General features: G+C 41.0%; 1 protein-coding gene across 2 annotated transcripts in view; it reads right to left on the reverse strand.

Annotated features, from left to right (window-relative positions):
* The window catches only part of LOC124612758 (alpha-tocopherol transfer protein-like), a 149,506-nt gene that overhangs the window by 57,427 nt on the left and 71,149 nt on the right, over positions 1-20,930 (reverse strand). For both annotated transcript variants that reach the window (XM_047141151.1, XM_047141152.1), the window contains exons 4-5: positions 20,518-20,767; positions 8,360-8,470 (exon numbers count right to left, since the gene is read on the reverse strand). In XM_047141151.1, the coding sequence (XP_046997107.1) occupies positions 8,360-8,470; positions 20,518-20,767 (361 nt within the window). The remainder of the gene's footprint in view (positions 1-8,359; positions 8,471-20,517; positions 20,768-20,930) is intronic.

Consider the following 20,930-nt stretch of genomic DNA (forward strand, 5'->3'; position numbering starts at 1 on the left):
ATGATATTTTTCTAAGGGACTGATGTTCCCATACTCAGATTCTACAAACCAAGTGCAATAATAGTTTATTCGCCACTTTCTTCAGAAGCTCTGAAAAAGGTGAAGGAATGTTTCCTATGTCTTCCAGCTTATTTGATCTTAAATCTTCTAATGCCCTATTACACTCTAACGGAAATACTGATTTCCCTTTCCAAAAAGAAATTTTCACTGTGCAGCAGACTGTGTGCTGATGTTAAACTTCCTGGCAGATTAAAACTGTGTGCTGAACCGAGACTCGAATTCGGGATCATTGCCTTTCGCAAGCAAGTGCTCTCCAATGAGCTACCCAGGCGCGACTCACGACCCGTCTCCGCAATTTTACTTTCACCTATACCTCGTCTTCTGCCTTCCAAACACGGAAGCTCTCCTGCGAAATTTGAAAGACTAGCACTCCTGGAGGAAAGGGTATTGCATTGACATTGCTTAGCCACAGTCTGGGGGACGTTTCCGGGATCAAATTTTCTCTCTGCAGGGGAGTGTATACTGATTTCGAGCTTTCTGGCAGGTTAAAACTGGATTCTGTTAGTCTTTCACATCGACTCCCATTTCTTCTTCGACCACTTCATCAGAAAAGTCCTCCCTATCATCTAGGCCTTCACTGTACTCTTTCCACCTATTTATTTCTTCCTCTGTTTTGGAAAGTGGAATTCCTATTGAATATTGTCGCATTTGCTTTTAATTTCACCCATGCTCCATCCGTCATTCGAACGACCATTTATTTTTCTATTTGTATACATTTTTCCTTCAGCCATTTCGCATTTGCTACTCCGCAATTACTATTTATTTTATTCGTAAATGACTTACATTATTGTATTCCTTTTTTTTCTCGAACAGATTTGTATTTCGTCACTCAGTCGAAGTATTTCGGCAGCTGTCCAAGTCTTCTTCCTCTTGCTTATAATTACATTTACTGTCCAACTACCGTGGCTGCCTTTTTAGAGAATTACTTTCCTTTACACCTGCATTGTCTATTGTGCTTTTAATTATTACTTGTATGTACACACCTAGAAGTTCAAACGCTCCTCATCATTCCTCAGTACTTCAGTGTCCCACTACTTTAAACAAGGATTTTTCAGAATAATTTTCGTATTCTCCATTCTACTCTGAATAGTTAATATCACTCAGAAGGTCCTGCAATTCTCCCTCGCTTTCGTAACCTGTTCAGGTTCACTGATGGCATGGCTATGAAAGCGAGGGAGAACTGCAGGACCTTCTGAGTGGTGTTAACTATCTAATGAGTACACTCTGTGGACTGAGAATAGATGGAAGAAAGGTTGAAGTAATGATGGGTAGCAGAAATGATTTCTGATGCCGACGACTGTTACATGTGATTCCATATTGTGTATGAATATATTTCTTTTTTATGTTCGTATCATGGACTGTGCCCGAAACGGGTCAATAAATCTGTATTTTTCGACAGCAAGTGACCAGTTATTTTAGCGACCTATTGAGCAGTGGCGTAAGTCTTCCCAAATTTAGGTCATAGTCGCATGCCTCCTGGTCGACTTCTCATTGCGTCTTAAGATTAACGGTAGCCTTATCAAAATTTGGACCACGAAGCAGAGTAGATGAAAGTCCCACAACCTTGGAAGCAAAACAACTTATAACGGAAGTAGAAAGGATATAAAAAAATGCTGTCCAAGGCAAGGTAAGTTATGTAACGCATTCGTACCGATGCTAGATCAAAACACGAAAAGTTCGTTGGATCTTTGGTTCAAAATGGTTCAAATGGCTCTGAGCACTATGGGACTTAACATCTGTGGTCATCAGTCCCCTAGAACTTAGAACTACTTAAACCTAATTAACCTAAGGACATCACACACATCCATGCCCGAGGCAGGATTCGAACCTGCGACCGTAGCAGTCGCGCGGTTCGGGACTGAGCGCCTAGAACCGCTAGACCACCGCGGCCGGCGATCTTTGGTGTATTTCTGTCGGTAACGTGTTCGTCTTGCTGATGTGCGATATCAATTCTAATTATAGTCTCAATTTTTCTATTCACTTTTTTTTCTTAAATTTCCTATGTTTTCCACCTGTTGCCTTTCTGTTAAAACACTCAGCTGTTCAAAATAACCTGCTGTTAATTTAGTTCGCTGAGTGAAGTTATCACTATTCCCCTTGACTGACTAAACTCTGCTGAATCAAGTTTAATACGTGTTGGAACGCCACGAAAGAATATTCAGTGTTGCGATGTCTGCCCTACACTATCGTTGTAAAATAAAAACATGCATTAAAGTCGCTTTAGCGAGAGGCAGAGAGCTACCCAACTAAGATGGCGAGCACTGTCACCTATATCTCTCCCCATGGATCTGCTTCTCCCTGTTAATATCTGCAGTACATCATATTGCCTTTGAATATTTAAACATCAGGTCACAAAGATGAGCTGTTCGATTTCGAGTTGTTAGAAAGTAATTATCAAATTACCTGTGACCTGTTTGAATGATATTTCCTCCATCTCGCTCTACAACTTCTGCGTTTTATATTACTATCACGATTTCGGCCTTAGGCCATTATCAAGCACAACAATGTTGGCCATAATTAGACTTTGTTGAGTTGTACAGTCAAATAGCGGAAATAGTCAAGCATTACTACGTGGCAGTGGCCCAGAAAAATGAAAGATTGTCACCATTTGATCACTCAAGTCTTCTCGGCGCCATTGATCAATAGTGTGCTTCAGGTGTTGCGCTAGAGTTGTTTTCGCTTTTTATGCACATATTTCGACCTCCTCTTGAGGTTTCTTTTTCACTTTTTAGGGACGCTCTGACAACTTATTTCCCGTTCCGCGGAAATTGTTGTGAACATACCGTTGTCGTAGCGATGGGTGATTATCTGTAGTGGCGAATCTGTACTTTTAAACTTTGAAGCCAAGCTTTCAGCGTCCGCCAAGTAGGGACCAACATGTTTCTGTCAGACGTTTTCGATTACGCTCATGGTGTGGCTACATGAAGCAGAAAAGCTTCTAAGAGTTCCTGGAACATTTAAATTCCATCCATCGTAACATAAAAACATTTAAACTCCATCCAACGTAACATAAAAAACAGAAAAAAAGAGGGCCGTCAATTTTTCCTTGACATGTTGGTTAAGATAAGAACAAACAAATCTCTGGTTCATAGTGTGTATAGAGAACCTACGCTCACTGATCTGTCTCCAAGTCTCGAGCGATCACCATCACTCTCAAATAAATTTGGTGCTAAAGACCTTGTTCCAAGAGCTCGACCGTATTCAGACAAGGACAGGTTCGCCGAAGATTTACAATACCTACTTATGGTGTTCCGAAGGATTTGGTATTCAGATCATCAAACTGAACGGTTGATGCAAGGACGCTTGGGAAAGAAGCTGAAAGAGACAGAGAAAGTGAAACCAAAAATTACTAATCTGTCTTATTCCGGCCCAAACCCGGAAAATCGGTAGACTCATACGTAAACGTGGACCTCAGTGCACTTAGCTCTCTGGAAGTGAGATAAAAAGTAACCTTTGTTATCTTAAAGACGATCTGGGTCTCCGGCGGCTGTGTGTGTATCGCATTCCATGTGAATGTGGCAAGTCCTACGTGTGGTACACTATCACAACAGTCAAGGAGAGATGCAACAATCATCAATGACGTACACGAGTAAGACAGCCGAGGAAGTCAGCTGTCACCGAACAATGCCTCGAATAAAAATCATGAAAGTAAATACAAGGCGACCATTATCGTAGTGCAACGCCTAATTTCGGGGACAGCATACTTTAAAAATTCTATGGAAGTAAAAGTGTGAGAAAACCTGATAAACAGAGACGGCGATTTCAATTTTAATACCGCACGGGGTCCGGCACCCAATATATTAGAATCTCGTCACCCATTACAACTAACCGAGCTGCAAAACCCTGAGGGAAGTGCCACTTCACGGAATATCGGTGCTATTTCTGAATAATAGAAGAGCAAAGGGCGTAATGTGCTTCGGGATTATACCTCGGTCATTAACAGTGGCTTCAGGCCAAAACTAGTTTATAGTCCGGTTGGAGTCCAGGCAGTGAGTACAAGTAACAGCAAAACTGTTGGAACATTTAGAAAACGGGAAGGTCGGTCGTCAACGAATTGTGCAGAAGTGGAAACAACGACTCGGCAGAACACACTGAATCACACTAAAAAATCAAATAAAACATTTAAAAAGAAACGCGAGTGTATTGAAACGTTTTTGTATTATCAACGCTAGTCTACGCCTGTTCAGTTTACGTGTTACTGTGTAACGTAGACAAGTAGGCGTTGTTGTGTACTGAAGACAATTTGATTTGTAATTCAGCTCCATAGTCTTTTACTACATCCCTGCTTCCTTTTTTAACAGATTATATGATGCTTTGGTAATATTAGGTTGGTGCATCAGTTCGTAGCCTTTTGTTTTGCACGTTGGTATTCCGGTTGCTGTGAGTTCGTTGATTGGCTGCCATTTTGTGATGTAGTTCATTGTTCCTATTTGACTCTACTTATTGTCATTTTTTTCAATTGGACATAGTGAGTGGAGCTGTGAACATTACGAAATGGAGTGTCAGTCGGAGAAATCGGAACATTCCGACATATTCTTCTGCTTGATTTCAGTTGTGAGGTGACAGCAACAGAGGGAACTGGAAGCATTTGCGTCGTGTATGAGATAACGCCATTGGACGGAACACGACAAGAAAATGATTTTCTCATTGGAGGATCGTTTTGACAAGTGACTCTCCACATTCAGGGAGGTCTTCAGTGCTTGAACAAAATCGTTTAAATGTATTAATCCACAATGATCCACGTCACTGTGCTTGAGAACTGGCAAATGTGATAAACTGTGATCTCTCCACCATAGTGTGACAGTTGCAGTCAGTAGGGAAGATTGAAAAATCATGTGCATGGGCACCGCAAGCTCTAAGCTAAAATCACAAAAATCAGGAGATAGGCACAGGTGCAACTGTGTATGCTCGTCATCAGTTGGCTCGTTAACAATTCTGTATGTTACTGGTGACAAGAAATGGTGTCTTTAAGCTAACATAAGGGAAAGAAAGAGGTGGCTGAGTCCAAACAAAGCAGCAACTACCCGTATACAGACCAGCGCGCATCCACAAAAGATAATACTATACATCTGGTGCAACCGCGACAGCGTAGTGTACTACTAACTGCTTTCCCGATATGTAACAATCACTTCTGATCTTTATTGTCAACAAACAAGACTCCTTGCAGACGCAGTCTAAGAACAACTACTAGGAAGACTGTGAAATGAAGCTACTCCACGACAACTCCCTGCGTCGTCCTGATAGACTGACAGAATGACAATACACTACTGGACATTAGAATTGCTACACCACGAAGATGACGTGCTACAGACGCGAAATTTAACCGACAGGAAGAAGATGCTTTGATACGCAAATGATTAGCTTTTCAGGGCATTCACACAAGGTTGGCGCCGGTGATGACACCTACAACGTGCTGACATGAGGAAAGTTTCCAACCGATTTCTCATACACAAACAGCATTAGACTGGCGTTGCCTGGTGAAACGTTGTTGTGATGCCTCGTGTAAGGAGGAGAAATGCGTACCATCACGTTTCCCACTTTGATAAAGGTCGGATTGTAGCCTATCGCGATTGCGGTTTATCGTATCGCGACATTTCTGCTCGCGTTGGTCGAGATCCAATGACTGCTAGCAGGAGATGGAATCGGTGGGTTCAGGAGGGTAATGCGGAACGCCGTGCTGGATGCGAACGGCCTCATATCACTAGCAGTTGAGATGACAGGCATCTTATCCGCATGGCTGTAACGGATCGTGCAGACACGTCTCGATCCCTGAGGCAACAGATGGGGACGTTTGCAAGACAACAACCATCTGCACGAACAGTTCCATGACGTTTGCAGCAGCATGGACTATCAGCTCGGAGACCATGGCTGCGGTTACCCTTGACGCTGCATCACAGACAGGAGCGCCTGCGATGGTGTACTCAACCACGAACCTGGGTGCACGAATGGCAAAACGTCATTTTTTCGGATGAATCCAGGTTCTGTTTACATCATGATGGTCGCATCCGTGTTTGGCGACATCGCGATCAACGCACATTGGAAGCGTGTATTCGTCATCGCCATACTGGCGTAACACTGGGCGTGATGGTACGGGGTGAAATTGATTAGACGTCTCGGTCACCTCTTGTTCGCACTGGCGGCACTTTGAATAGCGGACGCTATATTTCAGTTGTGTTACGACCCGTGGCTCTACCCTTCATTCGATCCCTGCGAAACCCTGCATTTCAGCAGGATAATGCACGACCGCATGTTTCAGGTCCTGTACGGGCGTTTCTGGATACAGATAACGTTCGACTGCTGCCCTGGCCAGCATATTCTCCAGATATCTCACCAATTGAAAACGTCTGGTCAATGGTGGCCGAGCAACTGGCTCCTCACAATACGCCAGTCAGTACTCTGGATGAACTGTGGTATCGTGGAGAAGCTGCATGGGCACCTGTACCTGTACACGCTATCCAAGCTCTGTTTGACTCAATGCCCAGAGGTATCAACGCTGTTATTACTTCCAGAGGTTGTTGTTCTGGGTACTGATATCTCAGGATCTATGCACCCAATCTGCGTGAAAATGTAATAACATGTCAGTTCTAGTATAATATACCGTGTGGTCAGAAAATGTCTGAAACGCTTGTAGGGATGTTGCAGGGCAGGTTGTAATGAAATATGAATGTTACAAAAAAAATCGATATGTTGCGCTGTTTCCGAGTCATTTAGCATTGAAGTTAGCCAATCAGACCGACGCGCGCTGTAAATTCAAGTTTCAGCTAACGAGACAAAGCATTCGTTGGGCAACACCGCCCCTGGCAGGCCGCCTAAATGTGAGCCCCCCCCCCCCCCCCCCCCCCCCGATTGTCTAAATTCTATGCTAAATAACTCGGAAACAGAGCAACGTATAGAATTTCTTTCTTAACATTTGTGTCTCAGTAGAACCTGTCCTATAACATCCCTACAAGCATTTCACACATTTTCTTACCACCCTGTATTTGTCCAATGAATACCCGTTTATCATCTGCATTTCATCTTGGTGTAGCAATTTTAATGGCCAGTAGTGTACTATACAGGACTGGGGCTTAGAAGTCATTCCGCACCCATCTTATTCACCTGATCTTGCACCTTCAGATTTTTTGCTGTCTGAGTAACAACCTTCATGTAACTTCCCTTCCGGATTCAAATGCGGTCCGAACATGGCTCGACAAGTTCTTCGCCTAAAAACCACGTCATTTCTACAGTCTTAGGCGGAGTGTTATGAATAGTGAAGGGGAATATATTTCTGATGTCTGAAGTCTTTTATGTGTATCTGTTGCGTTTATTAAGCTTACGGGATAACTCTACGAACTTTTACAGCGATCTACTAAGTACAAGGCCATAACGATACGTGTCCTGAGGCTGAAAATTATGTACGTCTTTTAAGAAGATCAACATGTCTCTGTTAGGCAATATTCTAGTAATTATAAACCAAAATTTATCTGATTAACAGACACGACCATTGTACAGTCACGGACTCCACGAATGCAGGTGATGTGAAGACTATTGAGCATAAGAACAACGTTGCGCCCTCGCCCCCCTCCTTTCCCGTGAATTAATTCATTACGGGGCAACTTTGACGCTGTAGAACTAAAACTCTAAAATAGGAATGGAGCGGGAATGCTGCCAGTTTTAAGCAGTTATTTCAGAAATACGCAATTAATAATATGCGTACTCCATTTTCTCATATGCTGTTAAATTCCTAATCAACCAAACGAAACTATCCATTTTTTTGGACACAGATATGTTTTCATTCCCCTCAACAAACAAGTTTTACATACATAAGTGATGTGTTACATGTATGTAAAAATGTTCGTTAATAAAGTTAAAAAATAATTATATGGGGAAACAACAGCACAGGTACAGTGAAGGAGAATAAAAACATCTTGAAATGCTGACCATCAGTGAGCAACTGATTTTTTCAGTGCTCCGAAGACGTGAATATATTAGCAGCATACAGTTTGACATTCACATACTATTCCACAAACACTGAATCAGTTAAGATATTACTTCAAACGGAATGTTTGAGCTGTTACCGAATGCTACGGAAGAGGTAACAAGTAAACGAGGTAATATATATAGAAAAGCAACAACATTATTTAGAGATAATTCTGTAGAGTAAAATTTCAGAAAATAAGAAAAACATTTGTTTGCTAATAACCTGGTGTCATAAATTACAGCAATATACCCACAATTTTCTTATTATACATAGGTGCTGACAGTTTATTATACTTAATCGTTTAATTAGCGAACAGCCACAATATCGCCCTCTACTCACCCTCTGTTTCAACTTATCCGAGAGAGCGGCCTTAGCTATGTTGAGAATTGCGTCTAACACCTTTGGTGAGTTCACAAGATGTACAGCTTTTATTCTCCGGCAGTAGGCTTCCTATAAAACAAAAATAACAAGGTTCTTTACACTGATGAAGTAACAGTAAGTTATCTATAGAAAACAATTTTTCTCCAGTATTTTAAAATTTTCTCATACTTGACTTCAATTAGAACGCCAACACAGAACAATTCACATATTCAGGAAGTGTTCTAATTCAGAATTTTCAACGATTTGTTACTTAAGAAATCGTATCTGAGACTAGTATGCTTAAAGGCAGTAAACCAGTAAAGACTCAGGATGACAAAATGTAACACACACACACACACACACACACACACACACATCATACTGAAATGTTACAAAGGAAGTCAGTGCCTGATCTCATGACTAAAAAGAATTAGCCAGGCACTCAGCAACACACTAAATCCACTACAATAAAATATAGACTAGAGTACCCACCCCATACTAACTTTCAAAGATTTTCGCCTGAATTGTTCCAGCTTCTGGAACATTACAATACAGATTTGCAAGTCAGGTACTTCTCCCCCGTGATTCTTGAAGTATTCGCGGAGTTATGAACATTGTTGTTCCACTGAGACAGCAATATATAGTTTCACTGTCCACATAATAGAGCCTTCAAATAGTAATATGTCACCACTAGGAATATTCTGTGACTCACCCAAAGCATTTGATTGCGAGAACCATGACATTATGTTAGAGAAATTACAATTCTATGGTATAAATGGAACAGCATATGAGTGGTTTAAGTCATACCTGCAGAACAGGAAGAAAAAAGTCGCTTTATACGTTCTAGTGTTTCAAAGGAGTTTGCCACTTTATCCAACTGGGGCGAAAGTACATTAGGTGTTCCACAAGGTTCGATCATGGGTCCCCTCCTGTTCTTGATATATGTGAATGACCTCCCTTCTTATGTGAAACAAGATGCTGAACTGACGCTGTTTGCTGATGATACAATCATAATTATTAATCCAGTAAAAGAAATTGCGATAGAAAATGATACAAATAAGGTCTTTGCAAAAGTTATTAATTAGTTTTCTGCGAATGGGCTTGCTCTGAACTTTGAGAAGAGACAATACATCCAAATTTCTGCTGATAAAAATATAATTCCTTCAATAAACATAACACACCAAATGTAGTCAGTAGCCAGGGTAGCGCATACTAAGTTTTTGGGTGTACATATAAATGAGAATCTTAATTGGAAGAACATATTTTGGATCTCCTAAAGCGACTAGGTTCAGCAACTTTTGTAATCAGAATAATTGCCCATTTTGAGGATGTCGAAATTAGTAAGCTAACATACTTTGCATACTTCCACTCTCAGATGACACGTGGAATAATATTCTGGGGCAACTCAACACTTAGGCAAAAGGTATCCACTGCTCAAAAGAAAGCAGTTAGAATAATGTGTGGGGTTCATAGTCGCACATATTGTAGGCATCTGTTTAAAATGTTAGGAATTCTTACAACTGCTGTTTACTCAGAAATGAAATTTTTTCTCAACAATATGGAGCAGTTTAAAATCAACAGCGACATTCATGATTACAATACCAGAAAAAAGACCTACACTACCCTTTACTTAACCTCTCTTTGTGCGCAGAAAGTGGTAAAATATGCTGCTATAAAACTTTTTGATAAATTACCAGATGAAATGGTTCAAATGGATCTGAGCACTATGGGACTTAACTTCTGAGATCATCAGTACCCTAGAACTTAGAACTACTTAAACCTAACTAACCTAAGGACATCACACACATCCATGCCCGAGGCAGCATTCGAACCTGCGACCGTAGTGGTCGCGCGGTTCCGGACTGTAGCGCCTAGAACCGCTCGGTCACCCAGATGAAATAAAATGTCTGACAGATAGCAGTAATAGTTTCTAAAACAAATTGAAATCATATCTCCTTGACAACTCCTCCTATACCACAGATGAAATCTTGAATGTGAGTAAATAAATCTGTAGATATAATATATGCATTTTGTGCCATTTAAGGGAATGGGATAGATAATAGAAATATTTAGGTATAACACTATAATGTAAACAAAACAAAAAACTTGATTCCTGTGCGCATTTCTTTTGCGTTTGACACGTTCCACATCATAACGATATTTCCGTGCTGTTTATCAATGGAACACGTAACTAACTAACTAACTTCCACGAAGCTTCGACATCTTGCTACGAAATATCGACTGACAAGCATTAAGCCATTATCCGAACACTCGCCTCATAATGGCTGAATCGATGTCAACTGAAACAGCGGGATAATATGTCTATTAATGGTTCACATTATTATTGCACCTGGGAATGGCTGTCAGCTTATCGTGAGCTTTTATTGCGTTTTTTCACGAGAACACGCAGAACTTCTTCGCACCATGTAGGCAACTGTCTTGAAATTCAGAATACGCTTCGTTTTCCTAAGTTGCCACAGTACTTGTTTACCGTACAACGCGGCGTGTTTCTGGTAATGGCCATGGGAGGCTCAATGCCATAATATCGTAGTCGCGTAGTACGTCATCCGACTGCAATCCAGAACCTCAAGGGATAATTCTACCCTCTCATTAAACTGCGATTTACAGTTTCATGTAAATCAGTCATAAGGCATAGTAAAAATCTATTTTAAGTGTATCTGTAAGTTTATTGAAAGAGAGTCATTCTTTCCGTCTGCACATGAGTATGCATTTATGTGAAACCCTCACAAACTAAACGCTGTCGAAACGCGACTGGAAACCGACACAACGCACTCCCTGACAGTTACGCAGGAATGTCTTACGATACATCCATGCAGCTTCGTCCCTTAACAGCTCAGTCGGCAAGAGCATCCGCTCTGAATTTCAAGCGGACAGGTTTCGGTCATAGTTCAAACATCATGTTTATTCTTCCATGAAACTTTTAAACAATGCCTACTTCACTGAAGAGAATTATTTTAAATACGAGCCCTAGACTGTTGCTGATCCATTTCTCTGAGATATAGTTTCTTGCAGGTCTTATGGCGATTGGAAAAAAGGAGAAAGGCACTCACACAGACTGGAAGCTGTAACTCGAGTCTAGGTAAGAGTTACATGTGGCAGGCAGGCGTTCGCCTCTGGTCCGTAATACCGTTTTCATCAATCAGGAAATACCACTGCCATCGAATACTTTTCTCCTAAACTGTAGTAGTGTGTGATTAAGAAATTACATGTGAGCATTTGTCTCGACGCGCTGTATATTCTGCACCCTTTAACCTACCAGGCTTCGAATAGTGTTCTTTGTATCTGACATCAAATGATCTACCTGTTTATCCTATGTCTCTGTCAAGACAAGCGTTGTACTGCAGTTGATATATACTTGCTTTCTGGTTTATGTCTCTGTTGTTTATCATTTTTGGGGTGTGTTTCTGTATAGAGTTGTCTGTTGTGTATGCTATGTTTATTCCCTGTCTTTTGAAAATATCGGTGATTTTATGTGTGAGTTTGTGTTTGTATGTCATTGTGCACCATCTTACGTACTTACGTATTGTATGGTTTCATGGACACTCAGATGAAGTTTTCTGAATATCTGGTATAAATTAAATGGATATGCGTGGTCTACAAGGTCGAAAGGCACACAAACACTGCTATGCCAAGAATGGAAACAGTTCATCTAAGAACGATCAACGAAATCAAAAAACTCCAGTCACAACACAATAACTTTACACACCACCAAGAAGAACACACACACAAATTCTACCAAACACTAGTGAACCTTACAGACACACAGTTAAACTGTAAAGAAAGGCAGCTGTTGGAGAAATGAATAAAATAGAATGTAAATTCAGAAATAGATAATGATTACATAGAACTCAAATTATAAAAGCAGAAAGTGTTTTGACAAGTTACAAGGAAACAGAAGTGTCAGCATTAGATTAGCTAGAGAAATAGTAAAATAAATCCATCATATAATAACCATTATGAAAAGAACAACACAAAAACAACAAAAACGCAATATCCAGCGCACTCAGAAAACAGTGTTACTTACAGACAAAGAACAATACATTGAAAAATCAGAAGAAATCATCTCAGAAAGCAACATTAAAATTAAAATCTGACCCAACATACAGATTCCAGCAAAAGTAAAAAACACTCAAAAAACATAGACATCATACTGGATAACACGGAGAAAAGAAAGCTGACACAGATTAATCCCACTGCACCAGTACCAGAAAAAGTGGAAATCATAGCTAAGAATCTGAAAACACTTACTTATAAAGCTCATAACAGAAAAAATTACTTCCAGTTCAATAATGAATTTTAATTACAACCATATGGATTACCAATGGGGTCGCCAGTTTCAGCAGCTTTAGCAAATAATTTTGTTAACCACATTGAACAGATCATTTTTACAAAAACACTAGCAAAAGAATGCAACATATTACATTGGTTATGGTATATAGATGACATCCTTTGGTTAACAGATGAACCACAAGCAAAAATTGGAAGGACATACTGACATCAACAAGATACATAAAAATATAAAATTCACAATGGAAAGGGAACAGAATAACCAAATGAACTTTCTGGATATACCAATCAGAAAAGAAAATAGTAAGCATATGTTTGAAATTTACCATAAACCCACAACAACAGACATTATCATTCCGCAGTCCTCAAACCACCCACACTCACAAAAGGAAGCAGTACTTCTATGCATGATCCGTATACTCAACACAGTGCCACTCACCAGAGAAAACTAACAAAACGAACTTGACGTAATAGTGCAGATAGCACAAAACAATGGTTGCTAAACAACCAATTTGGAACTAAAATAAAAGCAGAAAGCACCAAACCACAAACAACAATACAACAGCACCAAACCACAAACAACAACACAACTGCACCAAACACAAACGTAACAACTACACAGAATGACCATAAAAATGTGAAAGAAATCGCAAGATGGTACACAATGACATACAAACAAAAACTCACACATAAATACACCAACATTTCCAAAAGATGCGGAGTAAAAATAGCATACACAACAGAGAATTTTGTGCAGAAACACACTACAAAAATAACAAAAAGCTGGAGACATAAACCAGAAAGCAGGTATACATCAACTGCAGTATAACACGTGTTATGGCGCTATACACAGGCCAAACAGGTAGAACATTTGATGTCGGATACAGAGAACACATGAGAGCCTGGATGCATGGGACAAACCTCTCCACATTTGCGGAACACGTAAGGGAACGTGACCACAAACCAACCACTAGAGAAAAAGACATGAAAGTAATTACAATCAACAATAAAAGAACACCTCCTAAACCTGCAAGAAAATTACCACATACAGAAAACCAAATTAGAAATGAATAATCTGTTGAATGATTGAATGATCCTGTACACATGCCAAACAATTCATTGTTTAAAGTAATGCATAAAGTAATAAACACTCCAAGAGAGGATTGTTATTATAGTAACAGTAACAATAACAATAATAATAATAATAATAATACTGCCCAACACCTTTTCACTAACTTGTCCATCAACCCCTCCACAAAACATTTAAACCAAAACTCAAGTCAGCTGATTTACAAAGCTTCCCACCACTTTCTAAAGGCTATTACATTCATATTGAAAACTTTACAACTCAAACCACAAACCCTGCCCCCCTCCCGCAGTCGCACACACTGAAAAGAAAAGCATCTACACATTTTTCAGCTCCCTCCCTCTCTTTCTCTCTCTCTGTCTCTCTCTCTCTCTCTCTCTCACACACACACACACACACACACACCCATCCACCCACCCACCCACCCACACACACACACACACACACACACACACACACACACACACACACACACACAGAAAGAGAGAGACAGAGAGAGAGACAGAGAGAGAGAGAGAGAGACAGAGAGAGAGAGAGAGATACGTCATGATTAGACGTTGGCTTTCAATATATATTTTGTTAGCTTGGCAACATGTAGGTAAACAAACCAATCAGGAGGAAACACATAATTATGTCACAATATTTACATTGTTAAAAGCAAACTGTTCTAAAAAATAGCTATAACTAGTGACAAAATAATAATATTATACCACAAAAAATGAGTATCATGGGGAACAGTGTGAAAGAAAAAGTTCGGAATATAAAATTGTGCTTATGTTTCAGAAATACAGTGTTAGTGGGACCTCCAATTAGATGAGAGGAAATGCAGGCGCCAACAAACTGTAAGTATTTACTGATTTACATAAAAAAGCGCAATATTAACTGCTTGATAATCTAAAAATAAGACAACTGTATCGTTGTAGATCCACTGAAGATGCCTTAGAGAAAGAAAAAGGCGAAAATTGTGTGGGAAAAATAAATTAAGTAGCTGCAGGGAAAGGAGGTTTTATTTACTAAGTACGGAGGACACTATTTGTCAGACCTTAATTCTAAGCATTCTTAGAAATATACTGGCAATTGCCACAGCCTGGGGGATGTCTCCAAAATGGAACATTCACTCTGCAGCGGTGTGTGCACCGATATGAAACTTCCTGCCAGATTAAAACTTTGTGCCAGACCGAGACTATGACATTCATATTCAACACTCTACAACTCAAACCACACCCCCCCCCCCCCCCCATTGCCCCCATCCCTCCAACTCCCTCCCCAAACACACACACTCTGAAAAGAGAGGCAAAGGTCCCGAGTTCGAGTCTCAGTCTGGCATACAGTTTTAATCTGCCAGGAAGGTTGAAAGTTTCATTGGGAAATATTGAAAATTCTTCCTATGTGTTGTGCCTAGGAATAGGACAAATATCACCGCAATCAAAAATGACACCACAGTGACATCTCCTTTCAAATGTTCTCCTAAACGACTTCAGTAAAACCAGTGTATTTTTGACGTCTTCGAAAGCAAGCACTGAAACAGAAACTAACACTGACGAAATGTGCCAAATTTATGTTGTTGCTACCACGCAGTACTTACATAACCTGTTGCCTGTGAAGATCTTTTGCAGCTAACGCGATTTTCTACACTCAAATACAGCGTAGCTACGGCTTACGCAAACAAGACAGTGGTGGTGTGGAAATCGAGTACGACTACACAGAGTTCCAGAGACACAGCGAGACTGATTTGCGTTGGCAGAATGTCGAGCCATTTTCGAGACCCACTATAGGGGCAGCACTCCACCAGAAGCGCCGAGGCTGAGATGACGTTCTTACCAATAGATTAGCCATGTACTCTGTTGTCTTAATAGCCTTTTATTTCATCTACTTCTGCTGGCAGAAGACGTGATAAACTATATGTAACCATATTCTTTACGAAACCAAATATTGTAGACGTGCACCATTTGATTGTTTGCCAAGTAATAGCCACTTCTTGTAGATTCCTACTTCAGGATTCTGCTTAACTATCAGCACGACGTATTTACAGCAGAGCAGCATCCGTTCCTGAAGTCGCTGGAGCGCACGAGACGAAATGAAAGCAAAATGTCATGTATTCTGAATCCTTTAGTGCCTACAAGCACTTCGGAAAATGCATTCAGTACAGTAAACTATACAGTACAAATTGCTCATTCACCAACATCAGGCGAAGCAAATTTCATTCTGGTGGGCATGAGGAAATTCAGGGAAATGAGCAAACGGCAGCCACGTTGCTCCAATGTGCCGTTTCTTTCTCGTGTCTGCTCACATCCTGTGTGATGCCTGTAATTAGTGGTAAAAGTAATTACAGTGATATACGCTCAACAAAGAATATTCATCACAAGTAGTGTATCGAAACTTTAGGTTTGTCGGTGACACATAAAGATTCCAGGAACTGCTATATAAAGGAGAGACGCTATGTTATGTTTATCTTATCGCCTGTCTTTTGATCTTGTTGCTTAGCTCTTGTCTTCACTTGTCGTTCTGTACACCATTCAATGTATAGATAATTGCTGCCTATTCATGTAAAATTGAATCACCGTAAAATAATAACTATCAGTGCTGAAATTTATAAATTTGTTTTTACTGTGAAACGGAACCTCCTCGTCTTAACATCTAGGTAAATGTGGCCAATGCTTTATACGGGTATTTTTGTATTTACTTCAATTCCCGAAAGTAGCTTAAAATTAGTTTTCTTTCATTTTTAGCTCTCTACATTCTGGACAACATGCATTTTAAAGTTATTTGCGAAGTTCGATTTTCAGTTACCACAGCCCAGTTATCTCTGATCGTTGAAAATTTATCCATACCTAAAAACCACACTAACAGAAGCTTGTACTAACTTTGGCTTGAGCCTGATGAAGTAACATTTCATAAGTAGAAGAATTTTCAATTTATTTCGGGATAGAAAGAAAAATATTTAATACACATACCAGAGATACTTTTTCGTAGCAGTAAAATATATCTACCATATCAGAAAAATAATTGCTAACATCACGATATTTTCACTTTACGTAATGTATCTATATTTTTTGAGCGTGTGTGTGTGTGTGTGTGTGTGTGTGTGTGTGTGCGAACGCTCGAGCGCGCTCGCAATTTCTGTTATTAAGTGTAGGAAGAGAAGATCACAGTAATAAAAGGTATTTATTCTTTCTTGCCAAATAATTGTTTAGAGAGATACTTTCTCAATTTATCGTAATAAAATCAGGCACGGTCTAGTTTATCCGCTGTAGCGGCGGAGGGGTGAGTGGTAGTGAAAGATAATAAACCTCGGTTCTTGATATTACCTATCCGGCTGCGATCTATCTCATACAGTACGCTGCTACAGGACGAAGTCACCCCGACAAGCCTTTGAACACAACTGAAAGGGAAGAGGAAAGAGCTTTCACCGATATGGTTTGTTGAAGATATAAGACAAGGACAGGGGAACTGAGAAATAAACATTTGTATTCCAGATACATTTATTCTGTGGTTTCTAATAGGCAATAATTTACAGAGGAAGGCGAATTCGCAAGAGGAAGATACCGCAAGGGAAGCAGAAGAAAGAAGTTTTACACGAGAGAAGAGATTGCGGAAGTTTGCAACGTAGGTACCTGTCAGACGTCCGGTGGTACATTAGAATAAGTCAGCTATGTCACAAATCAACCTAGTGTATACATAACAGATATATGAGTACAATTTATGGCCGGCCGGAGTGGCCGAGTGGTTAAAGGCGCTACAGTCTGGAACCGCACGACCGCTACGGTCGCAGGTTCGAATCCTGCCTCGGGCATGGATGTGTGTGATGTCTTTAGGTTAGTTAGGTTTAAGTAGTTCTAAGTTCTAGGGGACTTATGACCACAGCAGTTGAGTCCCATAGTGCTCAGAGCCATTTAAACCATTTTTAAGTACAATTTATGTTCGGAAAGAGGCTTTGAGCTTATACTGCCATGACGATCACGGTAAACTATTGTCATCGGTTCAAGAACCTGTATTGCATTGTTAGGTGCAGTGATGAATGGTACTGTATCAACGGGGTGAGCGTCAAATACTGTTTGACTCCGAGAAGTACGAATAAGTAGGCGAGCTATATAATAAAATGTTAGACAGCTGTTCAAGGTTAATATTGAGTGGTGCTTTCTACCATCAGCGGTCAGTTCTGTCTTGTCACGTTTTACGGTGGAGCAGTGAAAATTACTTTTTCCTTTCTTTAGGGTGTTATGGCAGTGTGACTCTTTCAAGAAGACGTCACAGAATTGTTAGGTTCTGGAGTCGCCCCCATGCGATTCATGGACTTCAGCAGCGCTGTACTTGCTCCAGAGTAGCGTTTACGGGACAAAGATGTTGATCCCAGGTAGAGATCAGTTAAAATCTATGCAATCACACCGCCAAGTTTTAACTTGGATTTGTCAATACAAAATTCCCAAGTATAAACATGTAAAGTATGTCGCATGGGTTCATATTAGCTTTTGATTTAGGTCTTTGATAATTGTGTTGCAGTAACTCAGCAGATTAAAATTACATATGTACTTTAAGTAACTATATCCGTGCCAAGACTTTACATAATTTTTCGCGCACAAAAGTGTTGACATGGTGATTTACACGGAAGGCAATAGTTTTTGCTACATAATTATTCTGCAGACATTACAAAACCGAAGTGTAAGAGAAAAAAAATTGTTGGAAGTAGACTGTTTCCTCACTTTGTTGATACATTGTAATACTACCTGTCCCTATTCCCAGGGACACTTTATCACCACATCAGCACTCTAATTTTACTGTCAATGTATCTACTTGTGTGAATGACATACAAGTAGTTAATTTGTCTGTGGTATTTTTGTTTTGTGTCCGCAACCTCGGTCAAACGAGTTGAGCGATGCTGGCTTGCTTGTAGGTTCCTGTAGAATAGGACGCATAGCTCGGCAACATCTATATTAACTGCTCTTATAACAGTCTTAACCGAAAAGTAACAGCTATAGGAACCAGTTACAGAAAATGGGAAGCAGTTACTACCGTTATTACAGTTCAAGTTTCCGTATCCTCCTCAGTCCCGAGTGCAGATTTTGTGTTGTTCAGTGCACTGTTCTTGGGCAAAATAAGACCGACAAAGTGAAATTTTTTTAAAAAAATGATGCGATCTGTAAAAATTTTAGGACATGTTTGAAGTAAATGCTATTTATGATAGAAAATAATTGAAATATGTGCAGTAAACGGAAAATTCAATATGAAACACCTAAAAGGTACGAAAACAACGTAACTGGAATGTGAAAATCTAAGTAGTGGCCCAACACATTCCCAGTGCTACATCGTAAATAATATGTCGCTATATTGCTGTGATGAAATAAACAATCACTTACTTCATAGTGTAAGGTCTACTAGCATATTATAGTTGGGTATAAACACATTTAGTCTAAAATTGTGTATTGAAGTCGGGACATAGAAACGACGGAGAGGCTTCGTCCCCGCCGTAGCCCTCAGTGGTTCACAACAGGCTACAGCAGTCCACTCACCCCACCGCCACCACACCGAACCCAGGGTTATTGTGCGGTTCGGCCCCCAGCGGAACCCCCTCCCCCGGCCCCCGGAAACGTCTCATACCAGACGAGTGTAACACCAAATCCAGAATGAGATTTTCACTCTGCAGCGGAGTGTGTGCTGTTATGGAACTTCCTATCATATTAAAACTGTGTGCCGGACCGAGACTCGAATTCGGGACCTTTGCCTTTCGCGGGCAAGTGCTCTGCCATCTGTGCTACCCAAGCATGGCTCACGCCACGTCCTCACAGCTTTGCTTCTGCCAGTAACTCGTCTCCTACCTTCCAACCTCTCCAGAAGTTCTCCTGCGAAACTTGCACAACTAGCACTCCTGAAAAAAAGGATATTGCGGAGACATGGTTTAGCTACAGCCTAGGGGACGTTTCAGGAGTGCTAGTTCTGCAAGGTTCGCAAGAGAGCTTCTGTAAAGTTTGGAAGGTAGGAGACGAGGTACTGGCAGAAGTAAAGCTGTGAGGACGGAGCGTGAGTCGTGCTTGGGTAGCTCAGATGGCAGAGCACTTGCCCGCGAAAGGCAAAGGTCCCGAGTTCGAGTCTCGGTCCGACACACAGTTTTAACTGCCAGGAAGTTTCGTAACACCAAATGTTTACGTGGTAGAGTAATTATGCTGTACGCGTACGAGGAAATGCTGTTTGCGAAGCTATTGCCGATACAGTACAACTGAGGTGCAATAAGGGGAACGAGCCAGCATACGCCGAGGCAGATCGAAAACCGCTTTAAAAACCATCCAAAAACTGACCGGCACACCGTACCTCAACACTAATCCGCCGGGCTTCAGCTCGCCTTCCCGCCCGGGAAGCAGCGCTTTAGACTGCGCAGCTAGTCTGGCGGGCTAGTCCAAAGCTACTAAAAACGAACAGAAATTATCTTTAATTTTTGAAGACAGTAAGATGAACACCTTTTTAAGCATATGGCGCAACCTGCTGGGAACATGCAGAGATAGAAAATAACTGATGCAATGAATGTACATGGTATAAAGTGCATCTTACAATTATGCAGAGCAAGTCTGGTTTATTAGCCGAGCTGACGAGGTTAGATACCGCAGTCACGTCGGAAAAGCGGGAATGCCACAATAATCCGTTGCCTAACTTCAGCGCTTATGCAACCGCATCGGAGTCGTGCCACGTTGCATATATACTGCAGCGAGGCCGTCAAACAGAAACTCTTTGAACGCCCCCGAGAGTAACGTACCTTGAATATAATTTCGACGCTGCGAACGAGGCTCACGCTGGTCTTGAGCACGTGTGAGGCGGTGAAGTCCTTGAGATCGAGAATGATGATGTCGCCGAGCGAGTAGTCCTCGGCGAGCAGGACCTCGGTCCACATGAGGATGAGCTTGTAGCAGAGCAGCGGGTCGAAGCACTGGGGGTCCGCCGCCACGTCCAACGTGCACGTCACGCGCAGGCCGTCGGCAGTGAGCGGCGACGTCGAGAACGTCTTGCTGCGCAACAGCATCACCAAAATCAGCACTGACAGCACCGTTCACACAGTAGGCCACACACAGACTTTTCAACTTAACCGTAGAATTCCCAGTCTTGGGAGAATCTTAGGTTATGCGAAACGTGTAATACACTACTGGCCATTAAAATTGCTACACCACGAAG

The sequence above is a fragment of the Schistocerca americana genome, chromosome 4 (genome assembly GCF_021461395.2).
Source record: "Schistocerca americana isolate TAMUIC-IGC-003095 chromosome 4, iqSchAmer2.1, whole genome shotgun sequence".
NCBI lineage: Eukaryota > Metazoa > Arthropoda > Insecta > Orthoptera > Acrididae > Schistocerca > Schistocerca americana.